The sequence below is a fragment of the Nicotiana sylvestris genome, chromosome 5, assembly GCF_000393655.2.
Source record: "Nicotiana sylvestris chromosome 5, ASM39365v2, whole genome shotgun sequence".
Taxonomy (NCBI): domain Eukaryota; kingdom Viridiplantae; phylum Streptophyta; class Magnoliopsida; order Solanales; family Solanaceae; genus Nicotiana; species Nicotiana sylvestris.
In genome coordinates, this window is record NC_091061.1 from 5954492 (window position 1) to 5967085 (window position 12594).

Here is a 12594-nt window from a genome sequence, read left to right on the forward strand (position 1 = left end):
ACTCTCTAAAGACTTGGTTCATCAGGGTGAAAAATATGGCTGGGGTGTTAGTCAAGCCGAATGGCATAACCAGGAAGTCGTACGACCCATATCTTGTCACACAGGTCGTCTTGTGTTCATCACCCTCTACAATCCGAACTTGCCAATAACCTGTCTTCAGGTCTATTTTGGTGAACACCGTCGCACCACCCAGTCTATCGAACAAGTATGTCATTAGCGAAATAGGGGTACTTGTTCTTCATGGTGATTTTGTTTAGAGCTCGATAATCCACACAGAGTTGTAGGCTGCCATCATATTTCTTTTGGAATAGAACAGGGGACCCGTATGGGACTTGGAGGGCACGATGATCCTAGTGTCTAGCATTTTTGTCTACTGTCTCCGAAACTCAGTGAGTTCGGGTTGTGACATTCTGTAAGGCGCCCGGGCGGGTGGCTTCGCGCCTGACACCAACTCAATCTCATGGTCCACAGTGCGCCTAGGCGGAGTCGCTTTGGCATGTCCCGTAGCATGGCATCTTCAAATTCCAGTAGCAGCTCCTTCATGGGTGCAGGAATGGGACTCGAGGAGCGTTCTATATCTTAAATGCAGAGGGTTTCCAGGAACGTAGGTTCATGTCTTTTGACCCCCTTTTTCAACTGCAAGGCCGAGATGTTCTCAACGGCCATTTTCATGGGCATGCGGGGGATAATGCAGGGCTTGGACCCTTTTGTTCCCATCATCAGTAGCATGTCGGCATACGGTACAGGTATGGTATTGGTTTGCCTTAGGAATTCAAACCAAAGCACTCCACCTGAGTCGAGGCTAAGTAGTTGTGGGTAGCGCTCATGTCTATTATCGCCCGAGTGAGCTTGCCATTTACCTTCATCTCGATGAACATTAAGGTCCTATCTTTTTTAAGAAGAGTCCCCTCATCCGCCTTCTTATTCCCTTTCTTGATGCTTGGATAGGGGTCCTTCTTCTTACGGATACCAGCACTGGTTCTCGCTAAGGCCACAAAAATCGAGCCAACAATTGCATTGAAGGCACCTACTAGTTCGGCCTGGTCCACATCATCTGTGTCGTCATCAGTCCCATCATCAAATGCTTGATGGGCGTTCATCTGAGCATGTGGACATTCATTATTCCAATATGGTCCGCCACAATGACGGCATCATGAAGGGGTTTTCTCTCCCGGTCATTGTTGTTTGACGCAACACTATTGGTGCCTGAGGAGGGAGCCTTAGATTTGGTTGCACTCCGATCTCCTCCACTTCTGCTAAGGCCACCATTGCTAGTCTGGCCCCCTTTGTATCCCGCTCGGGTAGGCGGTTGAGGCCTATCCTTCCGAGTTTCCACTTGTTAGTCCCCAAGGCATTCCACTGTCTGGATCGTCTTGGGTAGGGTATCTACCCTTTGTCTTTGCATCTCCATAGAGGCATAAGGTTTCAACCCTTCCAGGAAGGTGAAAAGTTTGTCTTTGTCCCCCCATGTCATGTATGTTCAACATGAGTGCGGAGAATTCCCTCACATAATCCCACACTGATTTGGTCTAGCGAAGCTCCCATAGTTTTCTCCTTGCATTGTGTACTCAACATTTTCGGGGGAAGAACTGTAGGTGTATGGCAACCTTCAGTTCTGCCCATGTCTCGAGAGCATCTTCACCCGCCCTGATGGCTTTGTACTTCACCCACTACCAGAGTTTAGCATCACCCTGAAGATACATTGCAGCAGTTGCTACCTTCTTGGCTTTTTCTAGGCCTCCCACGGCATCGAAGTATTGTTTGATGTCGAAGATGAAGTTTTCCACTTCTTTGGAATTGCAAGCTCCATTGTATGGCTTTGGCTCAGGAATTTCAGTTTTTGTGTCACGGGGGCGAGGTTCACAGCACCCTCGATTTGGTTTCTGCCTCCTCGAAGCAGACCTTGTAAAGCAGCATTGACAACATTGAGCTGACCTGTCAAGTTGTCTGTAGTTTGTTGCGTGGCAGTCACCCTGTCTGCCTTTTATGCTCTGTAGGCTAAATTCTCAGCACGCTCCTATTGGAGGCTCTCTAATTTGCTAAAAAATTCAACTGCCTCTGTGGCTGTCGTTTGCTGGTCTCTTTCAGAATCTAGAATGATATTTTCTTTGTCAACTTCGGCCTGGAGCATTCTGCGATCCAGGTCGTCCAACCTTTGCACTAGGCTGGTTCTTATTTCAGGCATCGTATCCACGATGGGCCGTAATACTTCAATCGTCTCTTCGAGGGCCGCAATGCGGTCCTCATGATTTACCATGGTCAGAAATGGTGATAATGGCAATGTGTTCCCTCGTCCGATGTCGAGCCTAGGCTCTAATACCAACTGTTACACGACGCCTTCCTGAGATTCCTTGGAAGGGTGGCGTAAGGCTAAGCAATTAATGTCATTGCAGTCACTATCCGCCAACTGAGGTCCCCTCCGTACGCTAGACGAGATTGTTAGTGGCATACGGGAAAACCAATGCCAAGAGCAATTGTGAGAACAAAAATGAGAATTGAGAATGAAAGAAAGCTTGATTGCATTAATGAAAGCTATTACAGAACAGCAACGCGATGTCGAGGGGGAGAGACACCAGTACAGAGAATTGTTTGCTTGCTAGAAAGTTTGATTGCTTGATCCTCCCTAATAGTGCTTAAAAAAATAAACCAAAGTTACAAGACTAGACTTAACTAAGCTAGAGAAACATAGTGAAAACACATTAAATAAAACTACTCTATATTTACAATGAAAAGGACTTAGTTTTCTACAAGGCATAAACAAGTCTGTTGTTAGCAACATTTTTTTGGCATCACGGTCTGCACGCGCGACACTGTTGGCATATGCCTGCGGCTAGGCGCTGGCGAGGGATATCGGTGGGGCGAAAGAGGCACATGCGCGCTTGTCACTTGGCTAAGCATTGGGAGGCTTGCTAGGACGCCACGGGGCGAGCCCAAGAGGTCATGGGGCATGGCTGGAAAGCCGCCCATGACATTACACGTGTATTTGTCTTTCTTTTTAAGCGTAAGTAAATATTGATATAATTGCAAATGATAGTGTTTAAACTTTTTAAAGTATGACTAAATGTAACGATATGATATGCTACCTTCCAACTAAACGAAGTTCTTTCTTACAAGATTGAATATGATATGGTTTGTACATACTCTAATAATTTGCACATAAGCTCAAGTTTCTTATCAAGAAGGACGATAACTGCAAATATGAATTCTAACTTAGATCATTAAGCACATTCCAAATGAACCATCAAGTCGATTAGCAACTTATACAAATAGAAGCCCATGAAATAAAAAAGTTCATCCTTCCATTTAAAAACAAAATCTATTAGTTTTAGATAAACTATAGTACAAATTAAGATGCTAAGATATAAACTGTCTTAAGTATCCAGCATTCAAATTTAGAGAGATTATCTTAACAATTGGATATATATTCAGATTCAGATATCTTATTCTTTGAACAAAAATACGAGATCTACGTGTTACTTGCAAAGTATTCACTACCAAAAAAAATAGCTACGAACTTCGTCGCTAATTTATTGCTAAATCGCTCGTAGCTAACAGAATTTCTCGATAATTTATCGCTAATCCGTTGCTAAATAGGAATTTCTGTGTAGCTACAATATTTATTCGTCGCTAATCCCTATTTTTTTGGTAGTGATTGGAGTATTGTTGGGAAAAATAAAATGAGCATAATATTGACATCAAAGGATCTTGAACTATGAATGAAATGAGCATTGATTCAACTACCAGCAAGGCTTGCCCAATTCAATAAATTATATATAATCTTACTCTGAAAAAGTTCAATATACAACCATCAGCTTCCAATCAAAGAATTGGCTACCTGACAATGATACACAAAAAAATATTAATATTTCAAGTGGTTCAATGAGTAGCTCATGTCATATCTTCTGTCTATTTTGCTAGTGACTTCATATAGTCGACTCAAACTTGTTTGGGACTGATGTGTAATTGTTGTTGTTGTTGTCGTATTCATCTCTTGGTCTCTTCCTTTGCTATGTTTATCATCAGGAGGAGCTCTTCTCATATTGACATTGATCAGACAAATATGATCCATTAGAAAAAAGCTCAAGAAAATGTTTTTCAAGCCTCTTTGCTCCTGGACCGGGTCTTAGGATTTCAGCGTCTCCCCAAACGCTACATTTGTTAGTTTCACTGTCACCTAAACACCATCCACCCGGCACTGGTTCGTCACGATTGTGGTGGAGAAGTTCATGGTCAATTTGATCAAGAACCGGATCGTCTACCTTAAATGGTGAGGCAAATGCCGCTCCACTTGTCAACAGGTCATTGAAGTCACTGGAGTTGAGCCGGCGAGCTTGTGATCTGGAGTTAAAAGAAGCATAGAGCATATTGTGGTTGATTGCCGTTCTATTGAATTTCCGCGAGTTGCACAAAATGGTCGGGAAATAAACAGATTCTGATGATGGTGAGTTTGACAAGTACATTAACAGAGTTCTAGGGAGATTTTCTGAGCCTAAGATACAGTACTCGATAAACTTCCGAGTCAATATAGCTGATGATGATCCTGCAGTAAGAACAAATTATTCAGCAGTAGTATGAAACTCATGTAAAACCAATTAATTTCAACATATTGGCTGGGTAAAGATATTCTGTTTTATAAAAATTTCTCGAAGATAATTCAGATAAATAGGAAGATCGAGGCAGAAGAATCTCATGAAAAACTAGTGGCATTTATGATGAGTCTTGGCCAGTGGCGGAGGTAGGATTTCCTCCAAGGGGGTTCAAAAAAGAAAAAGCTACAAAATTAGAAGTGCCTGTGGCAAGTGGGAATTGAACCAACAACCTCACAAAGGTTTGAACCCCCTTGATTACTTAGCTATGCTTTTGGGTGTGGCAAGGGATTCAAAATATAATATATAGAGGCACAAACGGATATTGCATTATATGTACAGGGTAATTTTCCAGCGAAGGAAGTTCGGATGAACCCCTTTTGCGCCCCCCCCCCCCCCAAATCCGCCCTTGGTCTTGGCTATGCAAAAATGAGAATGAAAATAACCACAAGTGAGAGAAAGAAGGGCTTTGTCACAAGCATCATCTTTTCTAATTAGTCTCCATGTATATATATCATGCTGTAATTCTGTCAATTCCGCAATTAAATAAATGGAATGAAAACTAGACAAAGTTAGACTTGAATATCGCTTATATGAAGGAAAAGAAGCTAATTTTCCCTTGGCAAATGCAAAACTCTTCAGGATAGTTTTGACATTTGATAGACCAAGTTGTGTGATCTACTTTTGTGTGTGAGCGCCTGAATCTTATGTTTTCACTATATTTACTGGTTGACGGATCTACTAGCCAAGTGGCCTTTTAAAAATAGCCATAACGCTTCCCAAAACTTCCAAGAAATTGTTTTAAAGTACACCACCACCACCAACAACAACAACAACCTAGTAAAATTCCACAAGTGGGGTCTGGGGAGGGTAGTGTGTACGACGACCTTACCCCTATCCTGAGGGAGTATAAAGGCTGTTTCCGATAGATTCTTGGTTCAAGAAGACGAAAAGAGACAAGAAATTGTTTTAAAAGTAAAGAATAATAATTCTAAATAGTCCTGTACACCCTTTCCCTTATTCAGCTATCAAACCTATGATTCCGTTAAAAATCTATGATTTGCATGGTAGACATAAATGATAGACCCTAACGAGACTTAACATGAATGATCTTTTGCAGATCCGAAGTGAATAAGTTGATGAATCCATAGTAAAACCTACTAATATTTATATTAAAGTGAAAAGAATCAACTTTAACATTGCATTTCTGCATGGACTTGTGGAAAAGGTTCCTAAAGGTTTAGGATATCTTTATGCCCATTTCTTTCATTCGCATACTTCTGAATTTATTGCTCTATGAGGATTCTGCTATCTGTTTCATTGGAGACTGCTTGATCATTTTGGCTAGAGAGGAATGCGAAAGTGTTTACTTCCTGCTATGTGACTGAAAACATTTTTGAGAATGATGGTTCTACTACCCAAGCCTAGGTGGGTACTTCGTACTTGTACTGGTCGGAGGTAGCAGATATCTGGTACAATTAGTCGAGGTACGCGCAAGCTCGCTTGGACACCACAGTTATAAAAAAAAGATGGTTCTCCTTGCTTCCTAATGTTACAAAACCAATAAAGGGATGGGACTCTACTCTTAATGCATAATGTTTCGGTTTTAATCTTATTTTCTACTTTAGCCCTTACTCCTTTCTTTTTAACAAAAGGGATTGTTCTCAATGTCATAGTTGTCCTCTCCATCAAGAAAACCTTTATTTTCCCTCAATCACAAGACAAAAAAAGCAAAAATATTATTCTCGCATTGCAATAACTGTTGATGCAGATAAAATGATCATCAGCATCCTCACCTGTGAATAATCGATAAGCATCTGGCAGTTCCCTTTTCTGAGTGGCATAATATACTTCACTTTCCTCTGCAAGATAAAGCCCGGGATCAACAACTATCGGCTTCAACTTCTTTGACCTACACAATCCATAGAACTGTATGTTACCCGTGTGTTCATATTCTTAAGTAGTACAGGAGAATCATATAACAGGAGAAGGAGATGGTCATACTCTCTCCAACCAATGTAGCTCGAGTGGTTGACAAAATTAAGATCCTTGGGCAGATATGATAAAATGTGAAGAAGATCTGAAAATTGAGTTCAAAGGAAAGATAATCGATTGAGGTTCTACTGTAAACCAATCCAAACAACGAATGGCACAGTTCAAAGTGAAGAATTGCACAACAAAACCATCAGTTATTACTCATCAACTGAATAGATAGCCAGGTGCAAGGACAAATGGAGTTCAACTACACAGATTCATTGATCGACAATATAACAGCAAGCCAACCCGACTATCAATAAACTTTTCCAAGTAAGCCATTTTTACTTACTAAAGAAGCTACCAGTATCAATGAACTTCTCCTACAATGATTCTAACAAACTTATCCAAGAAACAAATTGCATCAAGTACATAGAATAATGTCAACAACATAGAATAATCCTTCACAACTAAAGCGGTCAATGGCCATTTTAAAGATAACTCGCCTTCCTATAGTATTTAAACTTCAGGAATTTTTTCTTTTTGATGACGGAGAAATTCATCTGGGGCCAACCCTTAAGACCAACTGCAGCCTTCGGAACTTGGGGATACCTCCCCCCCCCTCCCATCCCCCACTCTTCTCCACTTAAATACTAGGCTAAGTTCGACAAAAACCAATCTTAGAAAGAACTCAATTGCAACAACAACAAACTTAGTGTAATCCCACAGGTGGGGTCGTAGCATGAACTCAATTAAGATCCTAAAATCACCAAAAAATGGAATTCAACACTCAAAAAGAAAAAGACTTTTTTTTTCAACAATAAAAATCCACCCTTTACAACTAAGGTGGTCAATGGTCATCTTAAGGATAATCGCCTACATATACTCCCTTTATTCCGATTTGTATGACTCTATTTTTAGTCTGTTCCAAAAAGAATGACCTCTTTCTAAATATAGAAATAATTTAACATAAACTTTTCATTTTACCCTTAATGAGAAACTTTTAAACACACACATGTTATGGCATATTTAACAAGACAAACTTCAAAAGCCTTATACTCGTATAAATATTCTGGCATTGTTTACGACGAGAAGTTTCAAAAGTCTTCATTAGTAAAAACTCAATTAAGATCTTAAACTCACAACAAAAAGCCCAAAATTAGCTAGTAAGAGAAATTCAAAGCAAAAAAACAAATAAAAATCAAATCTTTTTCTAATTCATACTATCTTGAGTAACAAGTGCATAATCAGCAGCAGAAAGATTAATGAACCAATCCCAAACAGAATGTCACATTTCTATATTTAGAAACAATTTAACTTTTACAACTCTCATTTAACCCTGTTTTAGACCACAAAATTCAAACAACCTTTCTTTCTTTCTCAAACTTCGTGCTCAGTTAAACAACACATATAAATTGAGACGAAGGGAGTGGTAATCCGAAACAAAAACAAATAAAAATCAAATCTTTTTCTAATTCATACTATCTTGAGTAACAAGTGCATAATCAGCAGCAGAAAGATTAATGAACCAATACCAAACAGAATGTCACATTTCTATATTTAGAAACAATTTAACTTTTACAATTCTCATTTCACCCTGTTTTAGACCACAAATTTCAAACAATCTTTCTTTTTTACTCAAACTTCGTGCTCGGCCTAACAACACCACATAAATTGTGACGGATAGAGTAGTAATTCGAAACAAACAACAACAACAACAACAACAACAACAATAACGACAAACCCAGTATATTGCCACAAGTGGGGTCTGGGGAGGCTAGTGTGTACGCACGTCTTACCTCTACCTAGTGAAGGCAGAGAATCTGCTTCCAATATAGACCCTCGACTCAGAAAGAGCTGAGAGAGTAGTTATTCGAAACAAAAACAAATAAAAATCAAATCTTTTTTCTATATCATACCATCTTGAGTAACAAGTGGATAATCAGCAGCAGAAAGATTAATAAACCAATCCCAAGATTTTGAAAGTTTCAACAGAATAGAAGCCCCATGTAGTGTAGCAGCCAATGCAGAACTCCCAATTTTGTATCTAAAATCAGCTTTTCCAATAACATTAACATTTTGGGCAGCTTTAAAAACTGGCACTGACTGAACAGAAAGTGCTAAATTATTAAGTTCTGATTTAGAAGTTTTTTTATCAAGATGGATTAAATATTGGTTTTTTGGATGGTAAATGGAAAATAGTAATCTAAGGATTCTTGAAGAGTCTTTAGTAGAACCTGAGATGAGGTAAGCAATGGAAGGGGGGGTGGGGAGAGGGTAGTTTGGTCATTTGGGTTGGATGGGGAGTTGAGGTAGTTAGGGAAAAGGGAAGGGTGGGGGTGGGGGGTAAGAGGTGCGGTGGTCGGGGAGAAGGAGAGGGAAAGTATAAGGAGAAGAGAGAATAGGGTTGTGATTAAGAGGATAAAGGGTGTTGAAAAAGTTATGCTGCGGCAAATGCTGGTGGTGGTGGCGGCGGAGGAAATGGTGGTGGGTGGTGGTTGAAGGTGGTTGTGATTATGCATTTTGGTTGCAAATGCTACTGCTGCCGGCGATAGAGGAAATGCTAAAGTTTCTTTGGTTTCATTTGTTTGTCGGACAGCAATCACTACGGCTGATCCATGTTATTGATTTGCTTAATTCAGTTTTTGGTGATGACGGCACGTAAAAAATAAAAGTATTAACTCAAATAGCCGTCCACCTAATAGTTTAATCAAAAATAGCCGACAAATATATAATTTATGTATAATACTGAATCTAATCGGCCAATTGTATATTCTAAAGGATGTAAATGGGACGGGGAAGCCCGACAATAACTACCCAAACAACTCCAATCCTTTTCACAAGTAAGGTCTGGTTAGAATAATGTTAACTAAAACTTTTTTCAATAAATAGACGGGAAAGACCAAAAGTGAGAATTTATGTTTAAGGGTAGGTTTATGATCATTTTGGTTTGTTAAAAGTGTATATCTTTTTGGGTTTTATCAAATATTTAATAAATTTTGGTTAAATTTAAGTAATTTAATAGAAACTGTAATAAAAATTTAACAAAAAAACATCAAGAAAATATTGTCAAATCTCAAAAATTATACCATAGACTAAAAATAGCAAAAACTATAGCTCTGTTATAAATAGAATTTTATTTATGGTGAATATTTAGAGAGATTCTAGGGTTCATTACTTGGTGGCTAAGTCAACATCTCCCTATAAATAGAAGGTTCTATTCCATTGTAATTAATCTCAAAATAATAAGAATTCTCTCTCTCTATTTTTCTCTACAATACTCTTTTTCTTCTTTTATTGTTTCATAACACGTTATCAGCACGAGACTCTAATCAATTGAGTATAAGCTTTGAGATTGAGCATAATGATTGTCAATTGTTCCATGAACTTCCTTCATGATTAAATTCTGAATTTAAGGTAAGTATTTTACTTTTCTCTTTCAAATTCTTGAAATTTTAGAATTTGATTTTATATACAAGCAAAGACAACAAAGTTTGATTATAATTCTAATGGAATTTTTAAGAAATTATAACCACCTGAAATGGTAAAATTTCTATGTCTTGCCATGATCAAATTCATGTATGATTGTGGGCAAACTATTGAAAACTCGTCCCATTGAATTTGCTCATTCTCATTCCCTTAAGAGAATGTGATAGCAATATGTGATAAGTCTGAAAGAAGACAAAATTATTACTATAAATGTATCAATGGATGTGGACGTGAAAATAGACGAAATTATAATCGTCATCATTGTGGTAATAAGAACAATAAGGATTCTCAAAATAATTCTTCATTTTGTGGAAGTAATATTTGTCATCGATTTAACATGAGATTTTATAAAGCACATATAGATGATTATGGTTCATTCATGATGTGAATGTGACAACATCTGATTTATGAATATATATTAATTCTTGGAAGAATATGAATGTGCTAGTGGTAGTGAATATACCACACTCACCTCTAGAAGGAGGTTTGAGATGATATAAGAAAATAATGTCATTATTATGGCATAAATGGTCATTGTTCACGTACTTATTGTACGCCAAAATATTTTGGCATTGTGATTATTAAAGATAACGGTAATGCAAGAAACAGATCTTGCATATATTTTGACCATAACCATAATGGTATAACTTCCTTCTTCAAAGAGATATTTATCATATGGATGTTGATGAATATGTGGTACTACAAAAATAATTGAGAACTCTGCAAGAGCCAATTATACTATTTTGGAGAAACACAATTGATTACCAATAAGGTATTGTGTTGTAGTAAGTCTCAAAGAAACTTATTCAGTTTCCAAAGTATACGCGAAGGCGGTTGATTATATTGAGACTATAAATAAAGGAATATCTTTTATTACTACAACTTGTAGCGGGGTAATATGTATGTGAAAAGCTACCCGCTTTATTCTCCAATTTGTACTACATAAATAAAAGAATGCAACAATAAACTAGAAGTTTATTGATATAAAAACTCATATCATAATAAATTTGAAGTTTATTGATAATTGCACACATCATGGTGTAAACTTGAAGTTTATCAATTTTGATAATTTATCTAGTTGGCATAATTGATTTAGCCATGATGTGCAAAATAAAAGAGAATTCACATGGGTAAATATTAAAGAACTAGAAAGTTCTTTACGAATTATCTTACATTCTTGTTCTTATTAATTAATAAACCAACTAAAATTGAGACTGAATCCCATGAATGCTGGAAATATCAAAAGTGAATATGGGTTCATTCACTTGTCATGTATACCACATAAGATGCATCTATGAGATGGTTACATGTGCGATTATTATTAACCCGCAACTTGGTGTTTGCGAGGTAATTTGCTCAATAATTTAATTTAGAGCATAATTTCAAGATTTTCTATCCAAGATAGTTTATCTTGATAAGTTGGGTTACATCACAGTTGATTAGCAAAATGATTTATTGAGTGTCTCCACTTAATAGCTAAATAATTGTTTATGAGAACAAAGTTATCTATATCGGTTTGATATATGTATATACAAAAGTATATTACATTCGCCCCTCACAAGTGGTTTAGGGTCATGAACCAAATAATTCCATCTTATTTTTATTGATGTGCGCAGTGTACATTTTGATTAACATCATAACACACAAAGATGGGTTCTCAAAGTTGAAGAAACGAGTTAATTTTTCTAACATGAGGGGGATACATGATAAACAGTTGAGAAAAAGTTACATGAAATGAATTATTATTTATACATCTAGATCCTCGAATAAAACAATATGAACTTGAAGTTCATAAAAGGAAAATTCTTCTCCAATATATTGTAAAGCATGCCAGACGCATTTGCTGACCCAAAGAAAGTAACTATATTCTCATTGCAAATGCTCCTATTAAGTCCTAGAATGACAAAGTCTATGGTATGCTTAAAGCGTATAGACAAATCGGTTTCAAATAGAACGTCTTGATAAAGAAGATGAGCAAATGATCAAAGCGATCATAATAAGGAGGCAAGTGATCTAGAAGATCACATGACATAACACTTCATAAAACCTCATGAGAGATTCAGGTACCTGAATATATGAATGAAAAGATCTCTATGTTATGTCTATATGAAAATAAGGAGTTTGGAACCGATATAAAATATTTGTCAACGACATCTATAATAGCGCTAAATATATATATGAGGATCTTAAGTCTAGAAAAACAATTCAAGTAGAATTGGTTTCATATGAAAGACATGTTGTTTTGGACCTGCAGTTCAAACACTTGAAAGTATAAAGTCAATGGTGTGTGCAATCACTTTTATTTATCTTATATGTCTAGCATGACATGAAAAGTTGATATGCATCTAAAGTCTCTTTAAATGGCTTATTTGACTATACTTATATGACAATCCCCAAAGGATTTAAACTGCTTAAAGCATATACAATTCTTGATCTTGAGGTACCACTTCCTCAGCACAATTTGTGCACAAATGTATCTTACTATAACTATAAGCATGATAATACGATAGCAAGAATTTTCACCTTTATGTGAAGATATTGAACT

General features: G+C 37.3%; 1 protein-coding gene across 1 annotated transcript; it reads right to left on the reverse strand.

The window, feature by feature from the left end:
• Positions 1 to 3750: 3750 nt before the first annotated feature.
• LOC104211125 (beta-glucuronosyltransferase GlcAT14A) lies at positions 3751 to 8828 on the reverse strand (the record flags this gene model as incomplete). The annotated part of the gene is made up of 4 exons (XM_009760125.2): positions 3751 to 4540; positions 6383 to 6498; positions 6591 to 6666; positions 8480 to 8828. Coding segments are annotated over 4 exons (1062 nt in total), but the record flags the coding sequence as incomplete, so codon positions are not given.
• Positions 8829 to 12594: the final 3766 nt, after the last annotated feature.